The sequence below is a fragment of the Chrysochloris asiatica genome, unplaced genomic scaffold (assembly GCF_000296735.1).
Source record: "Chrysochloris asiatica unplaced genomic scaffold, ChrAsi1.0 scaffold00310, whole genome shotgun sequence".
Lineage (NCBI taxonomy): Eukaryota > Metazoa > Chordata > Mammalia > Afrosoricida > Chrysochloridae > Chrysochloris > Chrysochloris asiatica.
Window position 1 is genome coordinate 2,604,272 of NW_006408828.1, and position 10,248 is coordinate 2,614,519.

General features: G+C 51.5%; 2 protein-coding genes across 2 annotated transcripts in view; both read right to left on the minus strand.

The window, feature by feature from the left end:
* Positions 1-1,072: 1,072 nt before the first annotated feature.
* Positions 1,073-1,780, minus strand: LRRN4CL (LRRN4 C-terminal like). The gene has a single exon (XM_006875059.1). The coding sequence runs from the start codon at positions 1,778-1,780 to the stop codon at positions 1,073-1,075; it is 708 nt and encodes a 235-aa protein (XP_006875121.1).
* A 1,445-nt stretch (positions 1,781-3,225) lies between these two features.
* BSCL2 (Berardinelli-Seip congenital lipodystrophy 2 (seipin)) overlaps positions 3,226-10,248 on the minus strand; it is a 16,759-nt gene continuing 9,736 nt past the window's right edge. Inside the window, 8 exon segments of the mRNA XM_006878267.1 lie at positions 3,226-3,371; positions 3,504-3,578; positions 3,670-3,747; positions 3,875-3,935; positions 4,091-4,232; positions 5,796-5,893; positions 6,035-6,169; positions 7,258-7,401. Coding sequence (XP_006878329.1) covers positions 3,226-3,371; positions 3,504-3,578; positions 3,670-3,747; positions 3,875-3,935; positions 4,091-4,232; positions 5,796-5,893; positions 6,035-6,169; positions 7,258-7,401 — 879 coding nt within the window.

Here is a 10,248-nt window from a genome sequence, read left to right on the forward strand (position 1 = left end):
AGAAGGGGTTGTCTCTGTCCCCAAATTCCCATCCTGCAGTTTATTCTCAAAATCCCATTGAAGCCACCCAAAGTGGCGGACCCTTTCTTAGGCTGGAAGACAGAAGACTGTATAATAACTAGAGTCCAGCAAGCCAAACCTACTCTACTATCTGATTTGTAAGGCCTATAAATAAAGAATGGTTTTAGATTTTTAAATGATTACATTTTAAATGGTTCTGTAAGTACCTATGTAATAGTTTTGATTATATCCTTTTGAATGGCAAAGCCTATATTAATTAATGTCTGACCCTTTAAGAAAATGTGCTGACCCCTAGCTCTGGTAGCATAGTGATTACGAATTGGGCTGTGAATCTTAAGGTCAGCAGTTCGAAACTACCAGCTGTTCTGCGGGAGAAAGATGAGGCTTTCTGCTTCCCTAAAGATTTACAGCCTCGGAAACCCTGTACAGGGTCACAAGGAGTCGGTTCCACCTCCACGGCACATAACCACCACCACCACCACCGCCAGTCTATAGTCAAGTCCCTGGGTGGTGAAAATGGCTTGCTCTTGGCTACTAACTGAAAGTTTGGCAGTTCAAATCCACCTCATGGTGTCTCCGAAGAGAGCCCTGGCTCTCTCTGCTTTGGTAAGATCATTATTGTTAAGCGCTGTCAAATCAATCTTGACTAACAGCAATCCAGTATAGGGTTTCTGAGGGGTACCCAGTGGGTTTGAACCACAGGCCTTTGGGTACAAATTGCCCTTGTGGTCCAGTGTTTATTTTACAGCATCACACCAGGATTATAGCCTTGGAAACCTTTCCGGGTGAAGTTCTGCTCTGAAGAACATGGGGTCGCCATAAGTCAACAGCTTGGGTGCTGTTGTTTTGGTCTGGGGTCTTTTCCTTAATCTCGGCTGCAAACAAAGCAACATGCATGGGACCTAAAGTTCTGGTCTCTAGCTTAGGGCACAAGGTGACAGGCGTAATCTCCAGGCCCTTAGCGGCCTGGCAGCCCTCAGGGGCTCCTTCCCCAGGTCCTGGCAGAGCTCCCCAGGTGGGGCTTGGCTTGACCCGAGAAGCCGCGGTGTCTTTAAAGGTGCGCTGCTGCGTCCCGGCGGCGGGGACAACCCCAGCGCTCCCGCAAGTAGAAGTGCCAGACCAGGGCCGAGCAGCAGAGCAGGGCCAGGCCTGTGCCCACGCCCACGGCCGCGTGGACCAGGGTGAACGGCCTGGGGGGCACAGTCAGCTGACCGCAGGGCCCGAAGTCAGGAGAGTCGGTGCCCGCCAGGTTCTCCGCCTGGGGCCCTGGCGCGCTGCTTTCTCCCGCCTCATTGGCAGCCACCACGCACACGTAATAAGCCCCTCCAGGCTTCAGTCCTTGCAGTTCAGCCCGTCGGAAGGTAGAGTTGAGGGGGGGACCCTTCTGCGGAGCCCCTCTGCCTTCCCAAAGCAGCAGCCAGTATTGGTGGACCGGGGAGGAGGGGGCACACCAGTGGACCTGGGCGCGGCCCTCCTCGGCCACCACGCGCACTTCTCCCAGGCGCGGTGGGTCTGGCGGCTGGGCCTCGCTGGAGATCCCCGGGCAGAGGCAGATGCGGGGCCCAGCACTCTTCAACACCTCGCAAGGCACCTGCAGGTGGCGGCAGCGGTCATAGTCACAGGGCACTGCGCTTCCGGATGGCAGTGGTGTTCCATCTTCCTCCTCTTCTTCGAAGTCCTGTGGAGCTAAGAGCTGGACTCTGCGGACCAAGGAGAAGACCACAGCCAGGAGACACAATCGGCAGGGAGAGCCCAACATGGAGTCTGGAAGCAACCATGAGAGGCTGTTTAGTTAGACCCCTTGCCTTCCAGGCCCCCTGCCTCAAGTCACCTCTAAGATGTACAACAGGGGTCATGCTGGGAGCCAGGAAGAGGAGGGGAGGAGACAGAGATACCCATTTTCAGCCAGCTTCTGCATATAGGTTATGTGTTTGGTTTCAGATAAAAGGGGATAAAATCCGGTTTGACACAAGAGGGACAGAGGTGGATGGATGCAAGACCTCCTATAATGTGCAACATGCTAGAAACAGTTAATGAGATTAACAAGTACTGGGGACAAAAGAAGAAGGGACCGTTGACTCAGCCCTGGAGGAAAGGTGGAGAGTCCCAGTTATTATCCAAAGAAAAGGTCTGAGTCAAGCAAACAACAGTGGGTGACATGTGTGGAACCCAGAAAACAGACTTGAGAGAGGAAGAGGAGATGGAATGGAGGAAGTAAGGTCCCTGGATTCCTCTTTCCCCACCTGTAATGAGTGCCAGTTTCATCTAAGCAATCCTCCGGGCCCTGCCTGCCCATCATATATCCCACCCCTCCCTGGCCCACAGCAGCCCCCTCACCAGTGAGGCTTGGATACTGAGCAACCAGAGACTGCTGGGAAGTCTGTGGGGCTCCGGGCTGAAGGGTCCACAGGAGAGGTCCACAGGATCGCAGACTGTGCAGTCAGCGGATTTTGTCTCCTCAGTTTCAACGCTCGCTGTTAGAAGCTTTTATACCCTTCAACTGTGATGTCACCAGCTAGCCCCCACCTCCTCATGAGTGCTGGGAGGAGGGCTAGTCCCTTTGGAGAGGCTGAGTCACGGGGTCAGGGAGGGGGAAACCACATGCAGGGCTTTCATCTGGAGGCTGGACAGCAGAGGGACGGACGCCTGGGATCCGAAAGGGAGGTTCGATGTGGAGAGCAGCCAGCCCGGAGCTGGGAATCCCAAGGCTGGAGTCACCGAGCAGGGTGGGGGGCGGATCATGAGGCAACCTGGCTGGTAGCAGTGAGGAAAACAGCTGTGGATGGCATGGGGCCCAGGCCACAAATGCTGTTTCTGTAAAAATCATCCTGTGCTCATGGCAGTCATTTCCTGTCTTCTGCTTCCCAATGGACAACCAAGGGGTGGGGTGCCGAGGCCCTTTAACACCACCCTCCACGACCCCCTCCTCAGAGGGCCACGAGAGAGCCCTGTGGAAGGAGCAGGAGCCTGTGAGGGGTCAGGACGGCTTCTTCCCGCCAGAGGTTCAAGGGTGCCCCAGAGAGTCAGGATCTGGAGGCCTTCCCCCTAATATACACAACCCCCTTCACACAGGCTGCAGGGTGAGGTCTGCAAATCACCGCCCACAAGTCACCTCAGAGAGTCAAGGAAACAGCTGGCATGAAAATAGTTTATTGGGGGGAAAACACGTGGGAAAAGTGCTGGAATGTGAGGAATCTGCCCTCTTCAAGAGCTTGAGCAGGTGGAGCGCTGACGCACAGTGGCCACAGAGGGCTCCGAGCTGCCCAGAGTCTCTGGGGTGGTGGGGGCTGGTGCAGGGCCTGAAAGGTTGGTCTCCATCAGCAGTGCTGCATCTTCCCAGGAGCCTGAACCTTAGACAAGGAGGGAAAAACAGAACCCCAAAGGGAACTCAGATCCCCCGCGGCTCCTTGCCAGGCCTGACATCACGTCCTCTGGTGTTGCGCCACCCTTGTTCCACCCAAGCAGCTCTGAGTGTCTCTCACCATCACTGGTCTCCGGTTCCAACTCCGCCTCTCCATGAAGGGGTTGTGACTCTGGCTCCTCAAACAGCTGACCCTCTGCAACCAGAAGCGGGTGGAGAGGTCAGTCCAGAGGAGGCCAGAGGGGTGTGCCAAGGAGTCAGGGCGAAAGGAGCTCAGTACGCCATACCTGTGCCTGACGGGTCCTCAGGGCCCTCGGCGTCCTCTGTGATATCTGACTGAGTTAGCTCCTCGCGGCCTTGGGACCCTGCACCTTCAAAGCGGGTGGAGGTCAGGGTAGGGCTGGGATGGTAGCGCTCACTTCATCTCCTCTGGCCTTTCCTTAACCCTCAACTCCTCCTCCACGAGCACCTGTCCCCAGCCATCACCCTTACCTGACTGATGGGTGGGAACCCTTCGCTCCTTTCCAGGATTCTCTCTTTTTCGGATATTAACCTGGAGAAGAAACCAGTGAGCAGTGAGTGGGTACTGGCTCCCTGCCAGCAATCCTGTCCTCAGCCCCCAGCCCCCAACATGCCCTGCCCACTATAGTCCAAGGTTTGGGGAGGGGAGTGGGGGGGAGGAGGAAGGGACCCCCTGCCCTTGGCGACCTGCAGAGAGAGGTGGTGTCGGGGCCAGATGCCCCCCCACACCCACTGCATGTAGCTGAAGAGCACGATGACACTCAGGAAGGTGAAGTTGCTGGCAACGCCAATGAAAGCACAGGTCACCGGGAAGTTGTACAGCAGGTACCTGGGGCCAGGAAAAGGAGCAGCAGTGACCCAGAGCAGCAGCCGTTGGTTCCCAGGCACGATCACTGATCATCGATCATCGATCCCAGCAAGCTGGTCTCCACCTCCCCACCCTCTACCCACTTTGTCAGAGGCCGGAGGTGGAGCTGCTGGACTGACTTCTGGGTCCTTTGGGCAGAGCTCAGCCACAGCCGGGACCACCCCCAGCTAAGCTAAGACGTTCACAGGCCTGGCTCCACACAGCATCAGGCTACAAAACTCGGAAGGCCATATATGAACCCGACAGATTGTCATTCAGTTGAGTTGGGGTACGGCAGCCCAGGTGTCAGTATTAAAAGTATTTTATGGTCATTTTGGAACCCTGGTGTGGTGACCACAAAGTTTAAATCCACTAGTGGCCTCCTGGAAGTCTTATATTGCACAGCACTTAATAACAACATAGTGATTTTGGAGAAAAATTATATAGGTTCTCATTTGACAATTTCTGTATATAACATTCGGGGAGTGTGGTAGCTCTGTACCATAAGCACTGGACTGCAAATTCCATGGGACAAAGATGAGGCTTTTCAGCTCTTGCCAAGATGTACAGCCTCAGAAACCCTATTCAGGATTGTTATGGAATCTGAGTTCTGTTCTATGTCGGCGGTTCAATCCCACCAGCTGCCCTTTGGAGACCCTACACAGGGTTGCTATCAGTCAGAACTGACTCAACAGCACTTAAAACAACAGTGCAGGCTTTTTTTATTTTTATTTTTATTTTTTTTAGTAAAACCCTTAATTTCTGCTTCTCCAAAATTTTTTTTTAAAGCAGGGATGGGACCATCTGGCCCACAGGCCATATTAGGCCCACACAACCATTTGGTCTGGCCCTCCACAAACAACCGCAGTTCTACCCATCACACTGCTGTTAAGTGCCATCAAACTGGTTCCGACTTGTAGTGACCTTGTATAGGGTTTCCAAGTAGTGGCTGGTGAGCTTGAACTGCTGACCTTGCAGTTCACACCAACCTTGTAGTCCAGCGCATTAACCTGCAGCTGCCATCACGTTGTTGTTGTTGTTGTTGTGAAGTACCACTGAGTCAGCTCCAACTCACAGTGACCCTGTACAGGGTCCTCAAGGAGCAGCTGGTGGGTTTGAATTGCCAACCCTGTGGTGGTGAGTTAATTAAATATTTGACCAAATACAGCAGGCTAATTTTGAAGCTGGTAATTATATACAGCCTGTGAGTGATGTTATAAAATTTTTGGCAAAAAAAAAAAAGGTTCCCCACCCCTGGCTTAAAACCGCAGCAACCTCCTTAGTATAGCTGACACCGCGGGGCTGCTGTCAGTTTCTGTCCAGGAGTCTACCTCGCGGTGACCCCATGTGTGAGAAGGAGAGCTGTAGCCACAGGGTTTGCAAGGCTGTGACCTTTGGGAAGCACACCTCCAGGCCTTACTTCTGAGGAATCAGTAGTTTTTAACTAATCCCTGGGGAAAGTGGATGCGCTGAAAACAAGGTCTGCTCCAGGTACAACCCGATGCTGTTCTGTAAAACCTGGTCCCTCCGCTCCGGCTCCCTCACCTGAGCCCTGTGAAGTGGGCGTGGATGCGGAGGTGGGCTCCATACATCTGGATCCGCTTGCTGTGGATCTCAATCATCACACCCGTTGTCGGCACATACTGCAAGGGGGTGGGGGCGAGACCAGCATCAGGCCCTGCTCGCTCTGGCTGCGGTCACTCCGAGCAGCCCAGCGTCTGGTGGCTGTCCCTCCACCTGAGCCCTGTGGCTCCCAGAATTCCCTTGTTCCCCCCACCCCTCACCGAGTTCTCTCTGTAGTCCGAGTAGAGTTCCACCTCCAGGAGCTGCTTCTGCTCTGCAAAGCCAAACAGCAGGAAGCTAGAGAAGACCAGCGTGTCAAGCGTCTGGAGCAGGTCTGAGCGGTAATGTAGCATCACCTGCGGAGGCCAGGGAGGGAGAGGTTGGGGACAGGTATCCCTAGACTCCTTACCTGCCCCACAGTGTGGATCCCATCCTTCCCGATACTTGAGTTACCTCCCTCCCTGCCTGACCCTGTTTCTCTATTCCAGTACAACCAGGACCCCTCTTCCAAAAAGCCTTTGTAAGCCAAGCCCAATCCTGCCCCTGAGCTCCCTTTCCCGTAGAACAATCTCTTGTCCAACCTAAGTCCCAGTGAGCTATGGGAAACTCTGTTCATGCTGCACTCAGGGAATGCCTTCATGATGTGTTTTTGTTGAACATTCATGCAAGATGGAATCCAACTCTTATTAAAATTCCACCCTGAGCTAGGAACTCGAGTGGTGTTGTGGGATAAGCCTTGGACTGCTCAACACGCTACGCAGGCAGCAGTTTAAACCCACCAGCTGTTCCGTAGGAGAAAGATAAGGCTTTCTGCTTTTATAAAGATTTGCGGACTCAGAAACCCTACACAGGGTCACTACCAAGGCGCCCTGGCAGCAAAGTGGTTAAAGAGTTTGACTGTCCGCCAAAAGGTCGGCAGCTCAGTCACCAGCGGCTCCTCCTCGGGAGAAAGACGGGAGAAAGACGGAGCAGTCAGCTTCCATACAGATGACAGTTCTGGAAACCCTGTGGGGCAGTTCTCCTATAGGACTCCTTGAGTCAGCATGGACTCGATGGTAGTGTGTGTGTTAGTATGCACTTTACCTTTCCTACGGACTCCAAGCTAGTCTTCCTGCAAGGCAGTTACTATTATACCCGTCTGATAATACTTTATAGCTAAGAGATAAAGAAATCTGTCCCTGGGCTGGATGTGTCTGAGTCAGGACCCGAACCCAGGGCTGTCTGGTTCTAAAGCCTCTGTTTCTAGAGAGCAGCTCCACTCTTCATTGACAGCTGGTATCTGAGGTTGCTTGGCAAACTTGGCTGGTTTGGTACTGACTCCTCTTCCTTATCCTAACTCCTTTGAGACCTCAGAACCAAGGATGTTTTTTCCCCCAAAGTCCAACCCATGTGTTCTGATCCCTACCACTGTTCTCCACACCCCCAACAGGCCCCGACCACTTACCGAGCGTGAAGAAGTAGAGATGACACGGCCACCTTTGGTGTAACATGAAATGGTGACCAAGAACATGCCCAGATCTTGATTCACGGGGGACTCTGGCAGCTCAAGTTCCAAGGTAATGCGATACGGCTGTCCGTACATCAGCACCTGCCCAAGGGAGCCCCCGTGTCTCATCAAAGAAAAAGTGATTTTAATTGCGTTGTCCCTGTTCTACTCTACATCCCACCACCCAACTATTTCACTGGACAAGAGCCCAGGCTCAGCCCAACAGGCCTCTCAATCTCTCAGCCAAGGATGGTGCTGCCCCCTACTGGTGGCTGCATCCCTCTTCCCAGGTCTCCTGTCAGTCCTTCAGATTCAACCAACAGTGGAAAGAAAATATTCTAGGGAGGGGGAAGCAATTAAGTGGCCCAAGCAATTCCCTGAAGGGAGGGTAAGTGCTACTTCCTGAGTATTTACAATGTATTAGGTATTATAAGGAATCTACAGATGATTTTTAAAGTACAGAAAGCTGTAAATTGTAATATGCAAATATCGTATCATTTTATGCGAGACCTGGTGTGGCACTGTAGGATAAGCACTGACCTGCTCACAAGGTTGGCAGTTCAAACTCACCAGTGCTCCTTGGAAACTCTAGACAGGGTTGCCTGAGTCGGAACCGAATCAGTATGTCATTTTATATATAAAAAAACATCTTGTATGCTGTCAAGCTGGTTCTGACATCTAGCTACCCTGTATAGGGTTTCCAAGGAGTGGCTGGTGGGTTTGAACCACCACCTTAAGGTTCAAACCGACCTTGTTCAGTGCTTATCCTACAGCACCATACCAGGACTCCAGAAAGGACCTGAGCATCCATGGTGTATTTTGGTATACACGGGGGTCCTAGAACCAATCCCCCTCAGATTGTGGATTTGCTCCATTTTCAGAAGAGAGCATTTTCCTTTTCCAAATGTGAAGTCACACTGTTAACTGGGCCATCCGTCCCCTAGGTTCAGGCTGCCCTCACTCACTGTTAATTAACCACCAAATGTAGAGCTCAGTCTCCTAGCCAGCTCTCTCCCACAGCACTGAACACTGAAGTGTCATTCCCAGTCCCTTGTCAGAACCCAGAGATTCCGCGGAAGCCTTCCCTGGGATCACCCTCATCAAAGCTTCCTCTATTCCTCTCCTCCCTCCAGCCCAGCCTAAGCCCAGACACCAGCACAGAGCTGATGGTGAAGTTTTTGTTTTGAAGCAGAGAGGAAATCAATTTTTTAAAATGGTGAAAACCCAATTTAAAAATGGGCACAGGATATCAACAGACACTTCACTAAGGAGGAGATCTGGGCTGCCAACAAACATGAAGAAATGTTCATGATCACTAGCCATTAGAGAGATGCAAATCAAAACACAATGAGCTATCATCTCACACCAGCAATTAACAGCAAAGATCAAAAAAGTAGAGGACAATAAATACTGGTGAGGATGTGGAGAGACTGGGACACTCCTGCATTGCTGGTGGGACTGCAAAATGGTCCAACCTCTCTGGAAAGCAATATGGCGCTTCCTCAGAAGGTTGAAAATAGAAATACCTTATGATCCAGCAATTCCTCTACTTGGTATTTACCCACAAGAAAAGCGAGCCATAACACGAATAGATATATGCACACCGATGTTCACAGCAGCACTATTTACAATAGCAAAATGATGGAGACAGCCTAAGTACCCATCAATTGAAGAATGGATAAACAAACTGTGGTACATACACACAATGGAATACTATGCTACCTTGAAGAACAACTAGGAAGCTGCAAGCCACCGCATATAACATGGACAAAAGGAGAAATACTGCACAGGACCATTATTGTGAAAGATTAAGAAAAACAACCCATACTAAAAGGGGGAAAAAATTATAGATATAGTTACTGATTACTGGGATGTATGGGATAAGGGGAGGGGAGGGAGGGAGAGGAAGATAGAGCACAAGGTAGGGGAGAGACACAGGATAGCTTGGGTGCTGGGGGCAGGGCAATACATAAGAAGGGGGAGGGGAATGGAAGAACAAGGTGGATGGGAGAACAGTTAGGCAGGTTCGCATGGGCTAAGTGTGTCAGAGGTAAATAATGATGTATGCACAACCTTGGAACAACAGGGCTCCGGGATACAGGGATTGAGGCATGGTTTGAAAGGGTAAAAGAGGGGAATAATGTTAAGATGCTCGGCTGTCTTTTGAATCTTGGTTTCCCCCTTGCCTACCATTGTAAAATAGACACTTGAGGGGGAGGAATAGCCAGAAACATCACAACAGAAAGTTTGTAAGTCCGTTTTCAGCCTATAACTGACTGGAATACCTTAAAGGGAGCCCGAAGTTGCCCAGTGAAAGAGGCTTCCTGTGGAGCCTTTACATTACATAAGACCAGAGGTGGAATCCTGAACCCCATCCAGAATCCTCTGAGGCGGGAAATTTCCACTTGAAAGGACAAGTAGGCCAGCCTGGAGTGGCTGGAAGAACAGAAGAAACTTCGTGATAGAAAGACCGGCAGGAAAAATCAAAAACAGTAATGGCAGTCTGACTGACTACTACAAGAACAAGCAAGCTGTTCACCAGGAGCCATTAAGGCAAGTGGTTGGGTCCCCTCAGGAAAAACCCTTTTCTAAGACTAAGACTCAAGGGGAATACACGAGCAGGCATGTGGTCTGGCTGATGACCACGCTGGTCACTGATAAGTAGAAGAGGGGAAAAAACAGCAATGAAGTTGGGAGCTAAGTCTGACCACATTCGATAGACTCCTGTGAACCCGGAGACCTGGTTGGCCAGCAGTATGGCAGGACCTGGGGACACCTGGGCCCAGAGGCAGGGACATGGCCACAGAAGACTAGAATGGAGAGTGAAGTGTCCAGCTTATATGAAGTGAGGGGAGATGCACAAGAACACCCATACTTGCAAAAAGTATACACTTGACTGGGCTCCAACGGCTGGATGATCAGAACTCAGTTAGAAGAAGAAAGAAGAGG